The sequence below is a fragment of the Podarcis liolepis genome (genome assembly GCF_965112155.1).
Source record: "Podarcis liolepis genome assembly, chromosome: 11".
NCBI classification, from domain to species: Eukaryota; Metazoa; Chordata; class Lepidosauria; order Squamata; family Lacertidae; genus Podarcis; species Podarcis liolepis.
The window spans coordinates 18,096,690-18,119,785 of record NC_139565.1 but is presented as its reverse complement, the minus strand read 5'-3'; the positions used below and the strand labels follow the sequence as shown (position 1 = coordinate 18,119,785).

At 44.2% G+C, this 23,096-nt stretch overlaps 1 protein-coding gene across 5 annotated transcripts in view; it reads right to left on the bottom strand.

Annotated features, from left to right (window-relative positions):
• Nucleotides 1–569: 569 nt before the first annotated feature.
• ZNF608 (zinc finger protein 608) overlaps nucleotides 570–23,096 on the bottom strand; it is a gene marked incomplete at its 3' end in the record, with an annotated part of 133,913 nt that continues 111,386 nt past the window's right edge. For 3 of the 5 annotated variants that reach the window (XM_083464374.1, XM_083464373.1, XM_083464376.1), the window contains 7 exons: nucleotides 13,095–13,182; nucleotides 9,659–12,086; nucleotides 7,456–7,873; nucleotides 6,776–6,948; nucleotides 4,831–4,984; nucleotides 2,580–2,661; nucleotides 570–1,580 (listed from right to left, as the gene is read on the bottom strand). In XM_083464374.1, coding sequence (XP_083320500.1) covers nucleotides 1,574–1,580; nucleotides 2,580–2,661; nucleotides 4,831–4,984; nucleotides 6,776–6,948; nucleotides 7,456–7,873; nucleotides 9,659–12,086; nucleotides 13,095–13,182 — 3,350 coding nt within the window. Of the gene's footprint in view, nucleotides 1,581–2,575; nucleotides 2,662–2,686; nucleotides 4,456–4,563; nucleotides 4,985–6,775; nucleotides 6,949–7,455; nucleotides 7,874–9,658; nucleotides 12,087–13,094; nucleotides 13,183–23,096 lie in introns of those variants that run through there. The other 2 variants (XM_083464375.1, XR_014516809.1) reach the window with 2 other exon arrangements.

The following is a 23,096-nucleotide window of genomic DNA, read 5'->3' as shown; positions in this document are numbered from 1 at the left end:
TCCTAGTAGCTCTTAGCTCCCCTCCAGAATTACTGCTCCCAAGCTCTAAGCTAAGGAGCCAAGTGGTGAGAGTCAGGCCAGTGGGGGCCATCTCCCCTCCCTCACCCAGGGCTTTTTTCAGCCTGAACCCAGTTCTGGCACATCTCAGATGGGCACCATTCTCATTATAAGAGGACAAGGGAGGCTTTCATGGTGAGTTCTGGCACCCCTTTTTCTAGAAAGAGCGCACTTGAAATGCCCTTCCTCAAATCTCAGTTAAGAGTTCAATATGTGAACATTAGAAGGAGCGTTTAAGCCATGGGTAGGCAAACTAAGGCCTGGGGGCCGGATCTGGCCCAATCACCTTCTCAATCCGGCCCACAGACAGTTCAGGAATCAGCGTGTTTATATATGAGTAGAATGTGTCCTTTTAGTTAAAATGCATCTCTGGGTTATTTGTGGGGCATAGGAATTTGTTCATTCCGCTTTCCCCCCACAAATATAGTCCGGCCCACCACAAGGTCTGAGGGACAGTGGACTGCCCCCCCTGCCTTAAGCCCAAGGATCTGTAAATCAACGGTGCGACACCAGAAAGTACAAAAACAGCATTTTTTTTTTAATTCTGATTGCCAAATTATTTAAGGCAGGTATAAAAATGAAAGCATTCAATATACATTTTACATAAAATAAACTAGATTACAGCATAAAACAAGTAACCAGGCAATGGCATTAAAGTCTCTCTTCTAAAACGGGATAATTGTAAACATTAAAAAAAAGACTGCAGGACTATTCAAGTAATAGAACAATCACAGACGTCTTCTGGTATGCAGGCTATTGGGTTATTTGCCATTCAAGATTATAAAAAGGACATTTCATTATTCACAGGTGCTCATTATTTCCCCATTTAAAATCCTGTACATTATGTACAACACAGTTTTTGTGGTACTGGCAACCCCATGCCTTCCGAATGTATATTCTTCACAATACACAATTACAATGAGACAGTTAATACAGTAACATTTTACACTGATGCATCTTAATAGGAGATACCAAATAGACATCTAAATTGTACCAAAGTGTCGTCGTCGTCGTCACAGTTAACCTCTATTGAGGGTTGTGGGCAATAGTAGAAGGGTATGCAAGGTTCAGGCACACAGATACGCAACGTTAGTTATTTACAATTAAAAAAGCCAAAGGAAGGAAAAGAAGAAACAAACAACCTTTTTGTGGTTAACGTTTTCCAAACAAGACAACACACTTCTTTTCATTTACTTTGTGGTTTACAACTTAGCAGCAGGCTCTCTGTGTGAGCCTGATTACCGATACAAAAAGTAAAGAATATATTTATATATATATATATATTTATATATATATTTATATTTATATAAGCATATATATATAAAAAAACAGAAGTCTAAATACAGCAACATTTGTTACTCTGTGATAAAAATCTGCAATTTACAAAAATGAAATGACTGGTTTTTGCCTGCCATTAAGGCATTTCAAATTAACACCATGGAACTGATGTCTGTAATAAAGCGCTTTTTCTTCTTCATGTGATCCAGTCACATGACGATGCACATTTCCAAAATTATCATTCTCTGAAAAAGAAAAGAAAAGCAGGGATTATTTCAGAACAATGCAGTCTCATTAATTTATGTCAACAACCTCAGTAAACGAGAGCGGGGGAGGGCCGCAAATTATGCTATAGCAGCACTGGAAAGTCTGGGTCATTAAAAGCTGCACCGAATTAACTTGCATTTAATTATATATAAGGTTTCCATTTCCTTTGAAAGGTTGAAAAGTAATCCTATTTAAAAGCAGATAAATAATTTACAAAGAAATGCACGTCACATGCTATGAGAAAGTGCTGCTCCTAGTTTTCTACTAACACATAGCTTCTTACAAATATCAGAAGACATCAGAAAGAGATGCACATTTGGTTTAAAGAGGGTGCACGCGCACACACACACACACACAAAAATAGTCTGCAAATTCTAAATGACTTGCTTTGACATGATGGGCAATATACCATATTGGTCTGAATATAAGCTGATCCCTTAAAATTGGGTTACAGACTGAAAATTGCTGTGGTTGGTAGAATTGTAACTCTGAGCCAATTTAAGCCTTTGATCTTGCAAGCCCGCAAAAGTTACCGTACAATCGCAAATCGCTATTCAATTGCTACAATTGCAAATCGGCAATAGAACTTTTTTTTTTGTTTCATTTTGCCGTATGTCTGTTCCAGCAGCGATACCGTAAAAGCCCATTTGTGTAAGGTCGCGAATTTAAGCTGCACTTTTAACTTTCCACGGTCGGAATTTGGGGGGGGAAGTGCGGCTTGTACTCGGGCCAATGCGGTATGTACACATATTTCAAGGGAACATAGTCTGGTTCAGCGATCAATTATCTACGTGACGGAATCAGCTCCACGTAAAACGTTATCGTGAGTAGAGTAATGCTGCTATTAACCAAAGAAAGCACCTGCCCATTCAGAAGTCTATGTAGACCTCCACCCTCAAAAGACTGTGGTTCGCTTCCCCTCCTCCCTATTAAGATGCCTGTTACGCGTATAATTTCGAGGTTTACAGGATATTTACCTCCGTTGTGCAGGAAACATACCAGATGCAGAAGCCTGAGCCGCGACCTGCTGAGTGGCGACAAGGGCAGCAGAGGTCAGCCCTGGAGGAAAAGGTGAAAACAGTGTATCTCAATGGATGGATCTCCTCCAGTGGTTTTAACAAGACATGAAATCACAACAGCCCCGCCGTACTCTGTGCAGAAAGCATACATAATAATTGCAGGCAGGCAGAAGGAGGAAAACCTGCCTGCCTCCTTTAGCCAGCATGCCTTCTTCCGATTCCACCTAATAGGCATTTTGTAAGGGGAAGAAGGCATTCCACCTTATTGTATTCTTTTCCAAGTGCTGCACTGCATGGTGCTAAATGGCTTGTATGAATTCCTGAATAGGAAGCTCAGTAGAAATAATAGGCACCGGGAAACAACAAGAATCAAAAGTCACAGTGAGTTGCGGCGACGGCGTGGTAGCTACTCAGAACATAATACTTTCATAATAGCTATCATTTTAACGTTTTTCCTTTTGAATGCACATAATGTATCCCATAAGGCGTACGGAGCCATTGAATTGCATTTTGAAACAGTCAGGACTTCCAAGAAAGAAAGGAACTGCGAAGGCGCCAAGTGAACATAATGAATTAATGCCATTTGTGCTGCAAACACGACAGTGGCTCTTTTCTGCATAGGGGAAGAATCTCCTTTTAATATTGCTAGACGACAGGGGCAGCAGGGGGAAAAAAAAGCTCGCTTGTGTAGCTTACTGTGAACCCATCTGCGGCTCCATTAACAGGGAGTCGAGGACTTCTCTAAATAAACACAGTCCTAATTTGGGAGCTGGGAGAATGTTAGGACTGCTATGTCCTTTTCTAATGCACAAGCATTCCAAAAGCATACTTCAGTGGTACAGTATTTGCTTTGTATGCAGAAACTCCTAGGTTCAATCTTTGAGATCTCTATGTGCATTAAAAATCTTCACTCTGTATCACACTCTTTATATCGCTTGCACAAGGTAATTGGCAGTAAATGCCCCCCTCCCCAAGCAAAGCAAAACATCCTTTGGCTGTCTCTTCTTAGTTTAATGTAAGTTCATGCTGAAATCTGAAGTACCCATAATGTAACCTTGTACATCAAGGAAAGTGACTTTTTTTCCCAAATAGTCATGCAAAAAAATTAAAAAATAAGGAAACTTAATTTGCAAGATTATATCCCTCTCCATAAAGGTAAAGGTAAAGATACCCCTGACCATTAGGTCCAGTCGTGGACGACTCTGGGGTTGCGGTGCTCATCTTACTCTATAGGCCGAGGGAGCCGGTGTTTGTCTACCAGGCAGACAGCTTCCGGGTCATGTGGCCAGCATGACTAAGCCGCTTCTGGCAAACCAGAGCAGTGCACTGAAACACCTACCCGCCACAGTGGTACCTATTTATCTACCTGCAGTTGATGTGCTTTCGAACTGCTAGGTGGGCAAGAGTTGGGACTCAACAATGGGAGTTCACCCCGTTGCAGGGATTCAAACCGCCAACCTCCTGATCGGCAAGCCCTAGGCTCTGTGGTTTAGACCACAGCGCTACCCGCGTCCACCCCTCTCCATAGGCATGTCTTATATTAAAAGCGTGGGAAAATGTTGCACTTGCATGTATTGCTAAACCATGGTTTACTGTTATGAGGCCAAGTGCCAGAGAGTCTTAGTGTTGCGTATTTCCCCCTCCTCCCCTTGGTTCAGCTTTGTGGAGGCATTCAGAAACCTTTTCTTCCATTTTAGTCCAGTTGCTGCTTCTCCATATATCTAAACCTGGACAAACTGTAGTCAGATTTAACTATAATCAATGGAAACAATCCAACTTGCACACCACGGGGGACTGAAGCTTGCTTTCATTAATCAGTCTAGATCAGGGCTTCCTAAATTTGGGTCTTCAGCAGCTTTGGGACTACAACTCCCATCATCCTTAGCTGTCAGGACCAGTGTTCAGGGGTGATGGGAATTGTAGTTCAAAATCAGCTGGAGACCCAAGTTTGGAAAACCCTGGTAGATGAACCACATTTTAAGGCTCAGACATCATCTTTAGAATGGAAGCTTCTTAATCTCCTCCTTGCAGTTACACTGGAGGTGGAGAAGGGGACTTTCAGCTTCTGATCTCCTTGCAGTGCACAGTAGGAAAGGGGCTGGAGTGTGGATGGTTGCCATAATACTACACTGTGGTTCAGTGCTACGTGTGATCCAAGTCAGTCAAGTTCAGCCACTTTAATGATTCCAAACAGGAGGACGCAGCTCACCTTGAAACGGGTCGTATTGACCAGGAATTAGTGGGTAGCCCATTCCGACATGGGTGTGGTGATGGGTATGAAGATGCCGTTGACTAAAAGGGGAATGTCGATCTCGCTCCCTCTCCGCTTCCCTTTCGCGATCGGATGTAGATTTCTCTACAGGCTAGAAACAAAAAGGTACCCAAACAATAAGCGCTTCGCTTGTGGATGCAGAGGATCACATTCTGATGGTTTGCGGGATTCTCTCTGACTCAGCCTGTATCTACATTTCAGCAGATTTCATTTCTCGCTAGGCACGCTGCTGCCTCCCTTGGTCTGGGAGGCTTTTAAAAAACTGCTTTAATTGAAGGTTAGGGTAAGTGGCTTTTGTTTCCGCAATTACAATGCGGCCTGACTTATTTAAAAACACACAATTGTTTTACGCTTGGATAGGGAAACTGAAAAAAAAAATGTTTGGAAGAGAATCCCTTCTGGTATGCGCGTGTATGTTCTAGTTAGCTTAAAGTCTATGCTGTACCTTGGGAAGGGTAAGTAAAATAATTACCCAGTTCATACAGAAACAATATAAAATTTAAAATTAACCTCCCTGCCTCCTTAACTTTATCTTATTATTAGTTGCAAAATAAGAAGTTACTGTTAAAATGCAACATATAGGGTCTGGGCTGCACATCAACCCCAGAGTTTAAAAACAAACTATGGTTTAATTTGAATGTGCTTCGGTGCACGTTGCTGATAAAGTTATTGTTGTGCTCCTTCCCCGTTCCTGACATGCCAATAGGTAATAAGCCTCACTCTGGCTTGTGGTGCTGGCTGAATCGGGACTTGTTTCTCTCTGAACAAACCAGCTGTCTTAGCTTATTGGAGGAAACTACTCTTAACCTCAAGTTTGACTGTTGTGACAGGGCAGATTCTGGCTTTTTTTCTTGGTGGTGTAGCAACAGCAGAGGTGAGGGAGGAACACAGCAAGGACTTTTCAGCAGGGTACACCAGCATAGAATTATAGAGTTGGAAGAGACCCTGAGGATCATCTAGTCCATGGGTAGGCAAACTAAGGCCCGGTGGCCGGATCCGGCCCAATCGCCTTCTAAATCCGGCCCGCGGATGGTCCGGGAATCAGCATGTTTTTACATGAGTAGAATGTGTCCTTTTATTTAAAATGCATCTCTGGGTTATTTGTGGGGCATAGGAATCTGTTCATTTCCCCCCTCCAAAATATAGTCCAGCCCCCCTCAAGGTCTGAGGGACAGTGGACTGGCCCCCTGCTGAAAAAGTTTGCTGACCCCTGAATTCTAGTCCAATCCCCAGCAATGCAGAAATATGCAGCTGTCCCATACGGAGGTCGAACCTGCAACCTTGGCGTTATCGGCACCACATTCCAACCAACTGTGCTCTCCAGGCTTGTTATAGTTTGCTTTTAACAATGTGCAAACTGGGCCCTGGAGCCAACTATCCGTACATCTGAATTTCTACCCAAATCGGTGCACTTTGGGCTATAAAGATGCTTTGCAGAAAACTAGATGATCCATATCCGTCATTTTTTTATTTATAGCAGGAAGTGGCTTAGAAGCATATTTTGGCTTTAGGCAGTATATAACTAAATAAAATAAAATAAAAAGTGGTTTCCTGTTTGCATGGCTACGGTATAATTGACCGGTCAAGGAGGCATCCAACATCCATGGACATTGTCTCATGCACTTTATTTTGTGATACTGTGCATGCATACTGGGAACCATGGGCTTCAGTGATGTTTCTAGCAGGGGTTCTGAAGGGGCAGGCTTTCGGGGGTCATATAGGAAGACCCGGTGGGCTTAACAAATAAGGTGCTGGAATTAGTACATATAGAACCCTGCTGAAATCCCAGTCCTGTTTCAGAAGTATACCACCAGTGTGTCCTCTCTTCCCCGAAATCCTGACTATCCCCATGGTGTACAAATCATAACAAGAGATGTCTTACAGCAGGAGACTTGCTGCGATACTGGTTGGCGTGTTGCTGAAGCAAATCCAGTGCTTTCGATTCAGTGGTAGATTTTACACCGATAGTAGGGCTGGTATTGACTTTTTCCACCTCTTCTCTTCCGGACATCTTTCCATAAACAGGATAATGAAATCCCGGCGACAGATAGGCCCCTGCAGATAAATAATAAATGCCATATCACGTTACTGTTTACATTTGGGGGCGGGCCACTTCAAACACATCCAATTCAGATTACCAAAGTTGCACCCGTGCGCTTTGATCTCCCGCCCCGCCCCAGCTAATTCAGCCTAATGAACGGGAGGTTATAAAGAGGGCTGAGCTTAGAGCCATTTCAAACATTTATGGGTCCCTCTTAAGTGAAAGGAATAGGAACTATAATGATTCTGACAGTAAGTGCTTAGGATATTTTTATAGGCAATAAACTATCTGCCAGTGTAATGGCCGCAGCCGAATGACACGGGATGTGGAAACTGTTATCTGGGAATGTTGACAGTTCATAAAAAAGTAACAGCTTGTGTTAAATCTATTTCGCTCCTAGAACTTTGCAAAACAAATGTCATCTGTGAAGCTTCTAATTCTCCTTCGCTGCTAACAGGCACTGTCAAAATAGATAAAGCTACGGCCCAGTTAATGTCTGTCTAGAAGCATTGAGCACACACCTGGGTAGCTGTGCATGAGAACAGGAGACACAGCGCGGTACGCAGGGTGATTTGGATCATACATCTGGGGGTAAGGGTAGGCGTGCAAGTACTGTATGTACGACTGGTGCTGAGTCATTGGAGACGAAACCGCCACTCTGGCGCCCCGGGATTCCTTCCAATTCACAGGAGTCTTTCGATCATCATTTTTGATCTTGTTCTCCTCCAGTGATTGGGAATCGGGACGCTTGATCTCCTTGGGCTCCTCTTTAATGCTGTTTAATGAGACAGGAATGCTGGAGAAGGAGGCTTCCTTGTTAGGTGTTTTTCTGGGGCTATCTTCTTTTAACTTTTTTTCACGTTCCAGCTCCTCCGCTTTCTGCTGATCAAGATATTTTGGCTGATATACATAATGGTGCCATGTTCTCGTGTCTGGGTCCTGATACGGGCAGGGAAGAAAAAAAATGTTCACCATTTATATTGTTAAAGAGGAATCTTCACAGCCACATTAATCTACAAAATGGGGGGCAAGAGCAACAGAGAAAATGGGAAACTGGCCACAACCCAGAGAGCTGCTTTAGGCCTTTATTTCCCTGATCAGCAGACCCTCAACCGTGTCACTTACTGCTTTTGAGATCCCCGTAAGTCACAAAAGCAGTTTGTTGCGCAGTGCAGGGCAGCACTTTTTGAGAAACCAAAGTCCTACCTGCTGTAGCGATAAAACATTTTGAGAACTTTTGAAGCTAACAGGGGGAAATATAGAAAAAAACTGAAATATATTCAACAATAAATCAAACACTGCTGTAACACTTGAAATGCATTACAGTGGTTCTCAAAATTAATCTGTTCGATTCCCGAAAACCAAGGCGCGGCTTCCGATTGGCTGCAGGAGCTTCCTGCACTCAAGCGGAAGCCGCGTCGGACATTCGGCTTCTGAAAAACGTTCACGAACTGGAACACTCACTTCCAGGTTTGCGGTGTTCGGGAGCTGATTTGTCTGGGATCCAAGCCGTTTGAGTACCAAGGTACCACTGTATATGGTACTTGGCAGATACAACTGTATAGTTTGGTATTTTTAAGACATTCATTAATATAATCTAATTTGTTCCAAGCAATACTTGCAAAGATACCCCATGTTAGAGACCGAGCTGCAAGCCACTGCTCCCTACATAAGACAAGGATAAAGGTAAAGGTAAAGGTACCCCTGACCGTTTGGTCCAGTTGCGGACGACTCTGGGGTTGCGCTCTCATCTTGCTCTACAGGCCGAGGGAGTCGGCGTTTGTCCACAGACAGCTTCTGGGTCATGTGGCCAGCATGACTAAGCCGCTTCTGGCAAAGCAGAGCAGCGCACGGAAACACCGTTTACCTTCCCGCCAGAGTGGTACCTATTTATCTACTTGCACTTTGACATTCTTTCGAACTGCTAAGTGGGCAGGAGCTGGGACCGAGCAACAGGAGCTCACCCTGTCGCGGGGATTCGAACTGCCGACCTTCTGATCGGCAAGCCTGAGAGGCTCTGTGGTTTAGACCACAGCGCCACCCGCGTCCCCAAGACAAGGATACCCTTAAGGATAAGTGAACACATTCTTTTATTTTTATTTTTAAAGAAGGAAGACAACATTTACACAAATGCGCTTCCACAGTAAGTCTCAGTTTCTGCCAGTTGGGAAAAGAAAGTTTAAAATAGAAAGAGTCGACCCTGAAGTAAATACAAGGTTTTATTTGCCGGGCTTAGAAAGACTGGCTGGGAGTCAAAGATCTGTATGACTGGTTCTGCACACCCAAGAAGGCTTTAAAGCTTTTGCTTTTCGCATAACAGCCACCGCTCTTGCTTCATGGTAACCCTCCTGAACTCTCTTTTTTTAGAGAGAGAAAAGGCTTAGAAAAGAAAACATCCTTATACTGTAATGCAATTAAGGAGCAACGATACATTTGGATGCTCATTTATCTTCCAACAGTATTTCGTCATTACCTTTGCTAACCTGGTGTCTTCCAGACGTTCTGGACTACAACTCCAATAGGAGCCAACTCCTAGGGACAGAGGTCCCTTCGCCCCGCCCCCCATAAAATACATGGAAAGCAAGAAGGAAGACCCACGATGGCAAATGGCCCCCTCCAGGTAAGCATGCGCAGGGCTGCGGCCTAAACTGATGCCAAAACCCTTTTCACCACCAATTATTAACGGTCTAGGCTTGCCATCGTTTGCATTTCAAAAAGGCTCACCTGTTTAAACCTTGTAGTGGGATCTACTCCAGTCTGTTTCATAGAATCCATAACAGATTTCATTTCCACCGCCTCCTTTATAAGCTGGTGATTTTCCATTTGCTTTGCTTTGAAGCTATCTGACTGAATCTGTTGCTGATGATTGGGAAGAAGCTGCGATTTGCTTGTCTCCTCCGTTTTATTAGGGACCAATGACCCTATTTTAGAGTTATTTTTACTGGCCTCGGGAGTTGGCGGCGCTTTGGAGATAGTAGCGGAGGGGATGTTTTTCAGCTTATCGTCTTTCCCCAGGTCTTTTAGGGGGAGTTCGTTTTTCCTTTCACACTCTCTCCCAGCAGTTTGCGCCATTTTCTGCTCCGCCAGTCTCTGGTCCTCGTAATATTTCTCGTACTGCTGCCTGTAAGCTGGGTTCGAAGCCATCAAGGACTTTTGGTCCATGTACAGCCCATAGGCATACTGGCCATAGTAAAGTGACTGGGCAAGTGCAGGATGCCTCTGAGTTATGACCGACTGGTGCTGAGGTTGTAAATTAGTGGGACTGGCTTCGCTTTTCTTGCACTCAGCCGGCTCGGCCTTCTCTTTCTTCTCAGCCTCTTCCTCCGCCTCCTTTTTGATCTTCATTCCCGGTGCGTTATTGCCGTTCCCAGCCGCAGGGGCCCCGACCTGCCCGGAGTGCATGTAACTTGGAGAATAGTATGGATCATAACCGTGGTAATAGGGAGAATGGGGCTCTTTCACTTGGGGCGGCTGCACCGGGGCAGAGGAATGCCCTTTGACAACGCTGTCCTTGTTAGAAATAATATCCGAAGGGGAGCTAGCCTTGGACCTCATCCCCTCCGACCGGCTGTCAGAACCGCCATCGTCGGCCGCGTCCGAGATATCGGAGTAAGCTGGGCTGTTGGTTTTAGCAGCGGCGCCCTCTGCCCCGTTCTGCGTCAGCACATGCAGCGGTGCGATGGAAGACTGTCCGTTCACCAAAGTGCTGCATTCCATCCTGGAGGCACTGCCTATCGAAGGGCTGGGGGCGTTGTCTGTGAAGGTGTAAACCTTATCCGCTTCGGCCTTAATGCTTGCCATCCTGCTCTCTTGGGACTCCGACAGCCCGTTCGCCAGCACCTCATTCTTGCTGAGATGCTCCTTTAAAAAATGCCCTGCGATCTCTTTCCCGGGCCCCTTGGCGTCCTCCAACTTCCCCAGCTTCAGCTCCATTTTGGGGCTCAAGCTCTCTTTGCTCTCTTTGTCCTTCAGCTTCCTCTTCTCTTTCTTCTTCTTGTCCTTGAGTAACGTGAGGGCCGGGTTGACGGTGCTTGGCTCCCCCATGATGGTGGGCTTTGGTTGAATAGGTTTCAGCGGAGGGCTCTTTGGTGTCGCCTGCACAACAGTCGTCGTCAGCGAGGGCAATCCTGGCATCGTGCCGGTAGTGGTGGTTGTAAAGGCTGCCGTTGGTATAGCTATTAACTGAGGCGGGGTTGGAGCTGGAGCTGGGGCAATGGGCCGGGCAGTTTTCAGCTTCGACAGGTTCTTTTCGACTTTGCAGTTGCTGCCTTTCTTGCCTTTTTCTTTCTCTCCCCCATTCTTCTTGTCTATTAGCCCTTCAGCCTCCAGTTTGGGCATCTCGGCCGCCAAACTGCCGTCTGCCACCGAGCAGTTCTCCAACGTCACGGTCATGTTGGAAATGACTGGCAGGCTGTTGAGTTCGCTGTTCAAGCCCCTCTTTTTGCCAGAGTTCTTGCCGTTGCTCGCCTGCTCCCTTTTCCCCTTGGGCGTCCCGGGGGTGCTGAGGGGGCAGGGAGACGCGGGTGCTTTCAGCTGATCAAAATGAGAGAAACTTGTGCTTGGCTCGTTGCATTCCAGTGCCACGTTGCTGAGCGCCTCCTCGCAGTCGGAGATTTTGTCTTCGCTGTCAGGCTCAAATTCCAGTTTGTTTTCCGGGTCCAAGTGTGCATGAGCCTGGTGGTACCTCAACCCATTTATGTGCTTGTATTTTTTGTTGCAGTTGGGATGGGGGCAATCAATCAAAACCGGAGAAGAGCAGCCTTGGTCCAAAAAAGCAGTCTCTGGCTTGCCCTGGGGAGTGGTGGGAGTGCTTCTAGAATTGGTACGGACACGCTTCCCAGATTTATTGTCCTCTGAGCTGGAGTTCAAATCCAGCTCCATGGGTGGCTTATTTTTCCTTTTATTGGTGGACAAGGGGCTGACTTTGACATCCTCTATGGCACAATTTGGGGGTGTCCTGCGGCCACTCGAATTAAGGCTGCCCCTCCTTCCTTTTCCATTGGCACCACCTCTGTTCTTGCCCTGCAGTCCCCTGGACTCTGTGAAGCTAACATCCGCCCCCGGCGCAGTCGCCGCCGCGGCGGACCGCGCTCGCTTCCCCCGTCCCCGGCCTCCTCGCATTTCCAGGTCGCTTGTTGGCGATTCACAAAACCTGTGTAAATAAAACGAGATGTCAGAATTGAGTGGGCATAAGAGGGAAGGGCAAAAAAGACTTAGATCATTGTAAACAATGGACTACTAAGCACATATCAAATCAGCATGCAGGCCAAAAAAACCCACCCTTAGTAGTCCTTAGAAAGAAAAGAAATCTTAACGAGATTGTCTTTAAAAGAAAGGTAAAGGAACAAGCTGTGCACGTCTGGGGGGTGATTTTAATTATGTACATTTATACTCTGCTTCTTCGCCAGAAAAAGAGAAACCCCATTAACAATAAAACAAGACTAAAATGCAAAAAGCATAATGAAATCAAGAAACAAATAACCAGTCAGAACAATGTAATGGAGCATAAAAAGTCAGCCCTAATAAAAGTTAGGGGTCCTAAGGGGCGTGTGCATTGCAGGGGGTTGTCCTAGATGACCCTTGCAATCCCTCCTAACCATATACAGTGGTACCTCGGGTTACATACGCTTCAGGTTACATACACTTCAGGTTAGAGACTCTGCTAACCCAGAAATAGTACCTCGGGTTAAGAATTTTGCTTCAGGATGAGAACAGAAATTGTGCTCCAGCAGCGTGGCGGCAGCAGGAGAACCTAAAGTGGTGCTTCAGGATAGGAACAGTTTCAGGTTAAGAACACACCTCTGGAACGAATTAAGTACGTAACCAGAGGTACCACTGTAACTCTCAACAGCAAGCAAGGCATTGGAGAAGGCCCTCTTGCTGGTTGCCACCCAAGACATCCCAGAAGGTAGGGTACCAACATCAGGTCCTGTCCTACATTTCTTAAGGTGCAAGAGGAAGTCCTTTAGTATTATCCTTGATTCGATGCCAGAATAAGTTTCCCCTGAATACCTACATTCTGCTGCCTAACAGAGAATTTGTGTTTCTTGTGTATGGTTTCAGTTACACGGAATTGTTTTTTAATTAATCTCTGCCCAGTTTTCATGCCAGATATTGGAGGGGAAAGCAGAGAAAAACCAGACTCAGCGTGTCTCCTTACCTAGGAGGAGCCCAGTCGTGTTTTGTGCAATCAAGCAGCGTTCCAACGTATGTTTTATTCCTCCATGTAACATTTACTACTAGGACACCTGCGGACGAGAGAGGGAAACAAAAATGATCACAGTCAGAACAACATCTTTTTGAACCTTGCTTAAAAATGGGGAAAGGGGTGGGGTGGGCAGAGAGCAGCATTTCCTATTTGATTTGAAAGGCTGCGGTTTACAAGATTCCTCTTTTTTTTATTTATTTCAGTGACCTCCAATTAAAACCCACAGGAGTGTCTCTGTGCGTGCATGTGGGTGCAAAAGGCTCAGAAAGAGAATAATCAAGATGCAGCTGTGAGGAGGAAATGGTTTTTGCTATGTCCTGCTGTAAAAAGGCCACAGTCACCTCTTAATTTTGCTATTATTGCACATAATTGCTTTTGTTTGGCTTTCAGCTTGCATAAATGGAGCGCCAGTAGCTAGTGCTTGGAGCAGGAGGTGGCTGGTGAAGAATCTGCTTTGTCTTCAAAAAATACAACGTTGACTTTATTTATTTGAAATAACACACTACAATGTAGCATTAAATACAGACAAGCTCTATGTATTATTTAGAAGCTGATACTGGGCACCCTTCACTCCTCTTAACCACAGCCTAAACCCCCCAAAATAAGAACATATGGGTGTGTTTTTTTAAACGTTGTGCCTTTCTAAAGCTTCATATGTTCTTTTTATAGGGAAAAGACACAAACTGAAAATCTGAGGGCTAATAAATCCTCTTCTGCAGTCATTAAGCAGAAAAGGGGGAGGGATTGGGTTTTTCTCCAGCACCGATCACACAAATAAAGACGATTTAGAAGAACTGTGATAGTGAACGATGACACCATTAATTCATTAGATATGGTACAGACGTACACATTAACAGTCATTTCTGTTTTCAGAGCATTAAAACCCGTGATCAAAAAAGCCTGAAGCAACGATACCATTTAGCTGCAAAGAAATTCTTTCTAAATATTTAACACCAATTGCCAAGTCTGAATGAGCTTTTTTAACCCCCCTCACAATACACCTTTGTGTCTCCTAGCTCCAATTCCGGCTTTTTTTCACTGGTGAAATAATAAAGTAAATAAATAAATAATGAAACTGTGCCTTGTGTTTCCAGCTTGTCGGCTCACTTTACGTCACCAGTGCGATTTCTAATTTTGCATTCAACCTTTCCCCAGACTCCTACACCAATGTAAAGAAAACATGTAACCTGCAACTTATTTCCTCAGGGCCCTTTTAACAGCAGGAAAGTATTTTGAAATGCTATTAGCTAAAGTACTAGGGAAGAAGGGATTTCCTTTAAGTATTTCCAACAGCGTATCAAGGAGGGGGGAAAAGATGGTTCCCTGCATGGTTTTAGCTTGTTATTGTTAAACGACAGCAGAGTGTACAAATTCTGACTTCAGCCTATTTAAAAAAATAGAAAAAGCCTAACTCCAGATACATAAGATAAAATCCTTTGCTAAGGTATGACTAACAGCAATTAAAATTAAATGTGTTTCTGTGCTTTGAGGGTTTTTTTCTTTTTGTGCTTTTAGCAAATTTCACAGCTGGGAAAACACATTTCATCCCTACCCCCCCTTTTTTAAAGCACCCGATAAAACTATGAGAAAAAAGTGGTCTGTTTTTCTCATCATTTGCTCTCTAGGGCACCGCGTGGGGTGTCAGAGACCTTTCCAACTGCTTAAAATTCTCCAGCATGTCATCTATATTTACAGCACTGGAATATATTTGTATTGCCAGAAGGTTAGCGCTTTTTCAGCTTCAGATGCAATAGGCTGAATCACTTTGTTCCCGAAGTCTCTGATGTAGCACAAATGTATAATTAAAATTGCTTGAAAGGGAAACATGAAAGAAACAACAAGCCCTCCATTCTTGGAGTAATAAAATTAAAAACAGGAAAAGTCTGCACAGACACTTAACATTTGTCTGCAGTGAAAGGCTTTTGTTATTGCCTTCCCCTAAGGGCTTCATATTTCCAGCAAACGCCGGCTCTGGATTGGCCGGCCCGCACTGGGAACGCTGCCGCCTGATTGGCTGGGCTGAGCACTGCAGCACAGGCCACAAAAAAGGCGAGATTCAAAGGGAAATAGTGATGTAACACGAGAGTCCTTGCAAGGAGCAGCAGGGCGAGGGGGATGGGAAGGAAAGGGAGAGAGAGAGAGAGCCAGGGATAAGCTGAGCGGCTTTGATTCCTGCTTCTGTACTCATGCTCTGGTTTGTTTGCTCTAACTAGGCTTGTCAACATGATGAAAGGTTGCTGCCTGCTTAACTGCTCTGCGTCCATATACACAAGCAAATGAAGAGAGCATGCAAGCTGCTCTTCAGATCACACAAGGAGAAAGCCAAAAATAAGGGCGCTTGCAAAATGGAGCAAGGAGACATTAAGCTGATGTAAACAAAACCTGCTCCTTTTCCCTTATGGGGTATGCAAAAACCCGTAGAGAGTCCTTAAGTGGGCTCCCTATCGATAGGAGAAAATAACATAGACCAATCAAGAGAATATTGAGAAGCAAAGCAACTAGGAGGCCTGATCTTTATTCAACGGTTGCAACAGGGTCCTCACTCACCACACGCAGGAGGGAGGAGGGACCCAGAACCACAGTGTGGTTTGCACATAAGGTGTGCAAGCCCTTATATAGACTTTGGAAATTGCCCACCTTGTAGCTCAAGACCAGCCTCCAAAACATCATACATACATCACAGAAGTAGGCGGTCTACAGCAGAAATCCTGTCTGCCAGGACACCTGACAATGGCCAGTGATTGCTTACTTGGACAGCCCAGCCATTCTTTTGTATGGTAAACACTTTAACTCCTGAATCCAGGCCACAGGCTCACCCTATTCATACACAAAGGTGCCCTAAAGACAGCTAAGGAAAAGATAAATGGAGAGGCTTTCCCATTTCCTTCCTCCTTGCAGAGAAACATTTGAAGTCAATTTGGGAGAGTCAAAATGGTTTCAGGACTGTTCTCCTGTGCTATTACAGACACTTGGTTTACAACCTTATGTATGTGTTTGCCTTGTAAATCTATGAACATTTAATTTGTATATTTGGGATCTTAAATTCTTATAACATCGCAAAGCAGGGAACAGCCTGGTCAACGGCGGTTAAACGAAAGCCAAGTCTGAAATCAGCGAGTTATTCAAATCTATGGCAGTTATTTCTGGACGCGGTTAGCAAAGGCCGGGTAATTTTACACCCTGAATATGTGCAGCTTCACCAAGGAAACAGATATTACGCTGACCGTAACGGTTAATGAACGGTTTTGTGGATGTGGAACACCACCTAACATGGAGATGGGTCAAGGAACGATCTAGCCCTCTACTGCAAATGTGATATGGCAGCAGCTCTCTGCAGTCCCTCCAGGCTTATTTGGTGCCCTTAACTGGGTAAGTCGAGGCTCAATGCTCAGAACTGCACTCTGGCAAGGAGCCTTTGCTCAGAAGTGCAGAATGGGAAGCACAGTTGATGCCAGGAACCACAGCTGTGGGGTGTAACTCCATGTAGTTAGTGTGAAATGTCTCAGGGTGGTTTTATGCATGCTAGGAGAATCATTCCCCGGGACTGAAAGATGGTATTTAACTCTGATTAGGCTTGCTAAGAAGGGACGCGGGTGGCGCTGTGGGTTAAACCACAGAGCCTAGGACTTGCCGATCAGAAGGCCGGCGGTTCAAATCCCCGCAACGGGGTGAGCTCCCGTTGCTCGGTCCCTGCTCCTGCCAACCTAGCAGTTCGAAAGCACGTCAAAATGCAAGTAGATAAATAGGTACCGCACCAGCGGGAAGGTAAACGGCGTTTCTGTGCACTGCTCTGGTTCGCCAGAAATGGCTTCGTCATGTTGGCCACATGACCCAGAAGCTGTACGCCGGCTCCCCCGGCCAATAAAGCGAGATGAGCGCTGCAACCCCAGAGTCGGCCACGACTGGACCTAATGGTCAGGGGTCCCTTTACCTTTATCTAGGCTTGCTAAGATGTATAAGTCTGAATCTGGTAAGTGCTGGAGATGCAAAGAGGTGGAGTGAACGTTCTTTCACATGTGGTAGACTTGTAAAAGGGTAAAAGACTACTGGGAAATGATCCATAATGAATTAGGGCGAAAATGTTTAAAAATACTCCCCCCCCCAACAGAATCCTTTCTGTTGGGGATAATTCAGACTGAAATTCCCAGGTGTCAGAAAAGGTTATTTATGTATGCTACTATTGTGGCCCATGTTTTGTTAGCCCCCAAATGGAAAATGAGCAAGGTCCCAACTAAAGAAGAATGGCAACTTAAGTTGACAGAATATGCACAACTCGAAGACTTAACTTATAGAATAAGAGAACAAGAAGAACATATGTTTAAAGAAGACTGGAAAACGTTTATTGGCTATATGGGAGGAAATTATGTAGAGCTGAAAACGCTGGCGGCATTAAGATAAATTCAACAGTGTAAAAAAGTTTTGATGGATGTATTAATGGAATACTGAATGGTATAGTTTTTGCAAAATATGCAGGGATTTATTATATGTAAAATGAACCATGGAAAGAGAAGACGGGAAGTCATTGATATCTTAAGGATGTAAAATGAGTATTCTAAATTGTAAAACAGAAAATTTAATAAAAATTATACAAAGAAAGAAAGAGATTCCCCTCCATGTCTGCTCTCAAAACAGAGTTGCTTCTATATAGTATTTACATGTTGGAAACATTCTCAAGGCCAGTTTACACAATCCAGAAATGTAATATGTCTGGTGGAAAATAGGACATGTGGCTTTCATGTAACAAGGCGATATGTGACATAAACACTAAGTACATAATCCACAATACTTCATCTTAAAGAAGAAGAAAGAGGAGGAGGAGGAAATTACACAAACTGGAGCTATAGATGCACAACCATATCCACCTCCACACAATATATTTAAAGAACATTGCTTTCCCACAAAGAATCCCGGAAAGAGTACTTTATACCTCAAAAAGCTACAATTTCCAGAAACCTCAACATACAGCGGTACCTTGGTTTACGAACTTAATCCGTTCCGGAAGTCCGTTCTTAAACTGAGCCGTGCTTTCTCTAATGAGGCCTCCTGCCGCCGGTGCCCTTCCACCGTCAGATTCTGCTCTTAGACTGAGGGAAAGTTCTCAAACCAAGACACTATTTCCTGTTTTGTGGAGTTTGTAAACCAAATCGTTCTTAAACCGGACTGTTCTTAAACCGAGGTACCACTGTACTAGAGTTATCAGGATTCTGTGGGGGGGGGGGGGAGCTGTGTGCTTCAAATGAGTTAAATGTGCTTTAAATGTATGTTGTGGATGTGACTTATATGTGTTTAATGTCCATGGAAAACATTACCTAGTATGAATGGTGAGGGTTTTTATGACCACTAGTCCACTACAGGTATTGTATATCATCTCTAGGTGATCAATTATCCGACTATGCACAATTCCCCAGCACAAGCCTCAAAGTCCACCACCACCACCTTTTGCCTTGTAAGCATTGAAGCGAGACTTCATTATAGGGCTTGGTATGGTTGTCTTGATAGATATTTAAATTTTTTTCAAAAAGCTTAGTGTATCCCCAAAAGTTAAATTGCTCCCCCACTAATCACAAGGAGAAACATTTTGAAGTGAATGTAAATAAGCACATTAATACAAAGCAGGAACAACAACAACAACAACAACAACAACAATAACAACAACAAGGTAAAGGGACCCCTGACCATTAGGTCCAGTCGTGGCCGACTCTGGGGTTGCGGCGCTCATCTCCCTTTATTGGCCGAGGGAGCCGGCATACAGCTTCTGGGTCATGTGGCCAGCATGACTAAGCCACTTCTGGCGAACCAAAGCAGCGCACGGAAACGCCGTTTACCTTCCCACCGGAGCGGTACCTATTTATCTACTTGCACTTTGACGTGCTTTCGAACTGCTAGGTTGGCAGGAGCAGGGACCGAGCAATAGGAACTCACCCCCGTTGCAGGGATTCGAACCGCCAACCTTCTGATCGGCAAGTCCTAGGCCCTGTGGTTTAACCCACAGCGCCACCAGCGTCCCAGTACAACATTTAGTAGGAGGCATTAATAACAGAAGTGCTGGTGTAAACAGACCCTATGTTTTTCTGTTGTTTGTTGCTATAATACTCTTCAGGAATGGGGAAAGTAGTTTCATATTTGAGAGAAAAATTTCAATCAACACCAGATTTTGATCTTCAAAGTTCACTTCCACTTGTTTTTGGTGCTTTAAAGGCATGGGGAGCAATTATTTTTCAAGTACCATTTCCCTCCCTTTATGACTGATTAAAAAACCCTATCCAGGTTTTATTTCAGGAAAATTGCATCTGTAAGAGACACATTCGTTTTTTCATTACATAAAAAAAATAATAACTAAAATCACAGAAGTACTCGATAGGGGGAACAAAGACAAAATTGATGGATATTTTCCTTCTGCTTTAGAAGAAAACTGGAGGAGGATTGATTCATTGCCTTATCCACATCTGCTTTCCCCTCTTCAGTCATAGGAATGTTTTCTGAGAGCAAGCAATGAAGTCAGAGTGTTTAATTCAGCAAACCCACCACAGAAATGGGTCAAGCGAATAAACGGCTTCACCAGGAAGCATGCAACTGGAAAGACAACAGTGGTAGATGGAAATGGATATAATGAAAACACAATCTTGGTTCCCTTCTGCCTTATACGCTCTCTGGCTTAAGAAATTTTGTGGTCTTGTTTACTGATAGCTTAACATGGGAGTAAAGAACTTCCCTGCCACCGTTATCAAAATCAGGCCCTGGAAACAGAAGACGACTGATCAAGTGTGGAGATCAATGAAAAGATGGGACACCCACCCCCTTTATAATAAAACAAACACGAGAGATGGGTGCTGTAGTTCTTGAGAAAGGAAGCACTTGTCCCTCAAAGCAAAAGCTCTCATATACTGGTGGCGTTAACATTTCCTTCCTCATTTTAAGGAGTTGCAAGAGTTTATGAGGCTCAGAGGATAGATGCTTGTCCTTGACATCAATCTTCCTTTCTCGCAGCTGGTTTTCAGCCCTGTGCCATGATTGAAAAGCCCTCAAATTCCGCCACGCTCCAGAAAGAGAAATTGGGAGGTGGCAACATGCATGTGAACTCTGCTCTCAATGACTCCCAATGCACTCCAAGGGACAAAGTAAATGGATTACAATCTGGGGGAACAGTTTCTTAGCCCAGATATTGGGTTATTGAGCTCCTACACCCCAGTCTCCCAAAGGGCACCCACTTGCTTTCTCTCGCATAATGTGAAAAACTAGTCCTAAGTGGGATATAAAGCAAAGCACTTGGGAGACAATTCTCCAGTGGGAGCCTTACTATCATATCTCCTGACACTGGGCAGCCCAAGCACCTACAGATCAGTGTTAGAAAGTCAGATATATAGGTAAAGGTAAAGGGACCCCTGGCCATTAGGTCCAGTCGTGACTGACTCTGAGGTTGCGGAGCTCATCTTGCTTTATTGGCCGAGGGAGCAAGCGTACAGCTTCCGGGTCATGTGGCCAGCATGACTAAGTCGCTTCTGGCGAACCAAAGCAGGGCACGGAAACACCGTTTACCGTCCTGCCGGAGCGGTACCTATTTATCTACTTGCACTTGGACGTGCTTTCGAACTGCTAGGTTGGCAGGAGCAGCGACCGAGCAACGGGAGCTCACCCCATCACGGGGATTCGAACCGCCGACCTTCTGATTGGCAAGTCCTAGGCTCTGTGGTTTAACCCACAGCGCCACCCGTGTCCCCCACAGATATATAAGCCAGGTGCTAAATGGCACCTTAAAACTGAGTTGCGTTCGCCACAACAGAATGTCTATTCGCCAGGGAATTGTCCAACTCCCAAGAGACTGCAATCTGCTCCCACATTAAAAAAGCTGACAGTGATCTACCCAATGGATTGACCAGAGTTGTTGAGCTTTTTTTTGGGGGGGGGAGCCTTCACCAAAGCTGTTGAGGTGTTTTTTTTGGGGGGGGGGGTTGACCACAGACGCCCAACGATTGTTCAGTAGACGTGTTGAACATGCCTGGAATACACGATCCTCGCGGTTCCTTTCAATGCTACAATTCCATGATCTTAACTACATTGCTTGACTGTAGCTTCTTCTGTGGGCATCTTTTCTGTGGGCACGTCAAAACCTTTTCATAACATATAAAAAACTAAATGGGCATGAGTTGGCTACCAAGCAGCTGTGATGATGTCACTGGCACTACGAAATAGGTGATCATGACAGCCAGATAGCAGGGAAACCCAGCCAGATGGGTGGGGTATAAATAATAAATTATTATTATTATTATTATTATTATTATTATTATTATTATTATTACTACTACACAAGAGCATTGATAGTGCTAGCAGAGGGGGAGGTGGTTTAAGATCTGAACTCAATGTATCTCCCACATTTGTGGGAGATAAACACATTTGTAAAATAAAAAATCTGTTCAACACAGCATATGGATAACCTATTGCCACGGGCTCGTTCCCCATACTATATAAAGGGATTAGCTGTACTTGTGAAAAGCTTCACACCCAATCACCCATGGCAGAAATATGATGGGGATGTGAAGTATAACCCCATTATCATGAGAGCATGACTCCACTTGGGAAAAACTGCTTCACTTATCTGAGACAAAGCCTTTACATGTTAATTATTATTCTCCATTTACCACATGTATATTCCACCTTAATTCCCCAGGTCTCCTTTCCCTGCATTTTATCATCACAACAACCCTTCCAGGTAGGGTTACTGACCCAAGATCACCCAGTAAACTTCATGCCTGAGTACGAATGTGAGCCATGATCTGCCCATCCTACTTCACCGCTCCTAATGATCACACTTCACTGCATATCTGATGATAGTATTCACACAGAAATCTGACTTAAAATTACAGGGGGTCTTCTTATAGGAATTAGCTCCCACAATTTTTACAGGCCATTCTCACTATTTCGTGGTATTTCAAAGTAACTGTTTATTAGTTGCAAAATTTTATTCCCTTACGATCCTTGGGAGAAGTCTCCAATACAACGTCAGAAGCCCTATTTTCCAAGGCCATTGCACTGCAGTTGATTTTAGGTAAGTAGAATCTTGATGGTAAAAAAAGAAGAGAAAGAGGGCAGTGGGAGGAGGGGAGAGAAGAAAATGCCCCAGAGGTGTGCTTTGAATGCACTAGAAACTGGGCTTTTAGGGTTGCAGGTACAGCCTGATAGAATAAGTTACCAGCTGAAATCAGACAAGTGCCTAGCATTTTGATATTTAGGTGGCTCTTGAATACATTTTTGATTAAGAAGGCTTTACCTTTAGCGTGATCCAGCCATTTCATACAATTAAAAAACTAACTGTAGAACTGTTTTTATTCCTTTTAGTTTACGCAGCTTCCAATCTTTTGCACTTGGTAACTTTATAAATATAAAAAAAGACTTAAAATCTTCCCCACCTCCTGCCTTGAGGCAGCAGGGCTCAGAAAATGGTGTTGGTAGCTGCACTATGTAATCTCTATTTTCCCCACCCCAAACAATACAATCATTCTGTAAAATAATGTAAACTGAATTACTGTACTCTATATCATCTCTCATTTAAGGACTGGACTGTCAGCCTATCAGATGTGTATGTAGCAAATGCTAGTAATGGAAATATCTGAAAATACCATATGCTATATGTAAGAGAGGAGGAGGGGTGTACAGTATATTTATTATTATTTTAAAGAGATCTACTGCTATGCTATACATTTGAAAGAATCTCCCTTTAAGCACATCCTGTAATCAAACCATCTGGAACAGAACTGTGATTAGTCACCCTGAATTTTATCTTCAGCGAATAATGTATGGCAGGGGAGCCAAAGAGATAGGGCTGCATTAGTGACAAGCAGTGTAATGGCACACTTTATGCCCTGATGCACTCTTGCTACAACCGTAAACCTCTGAGACGTGCTGCTGTGGTGTTAATCCTGAAAAACACAGTGAGTTTAAAGATTAAAAGGGCTGAAG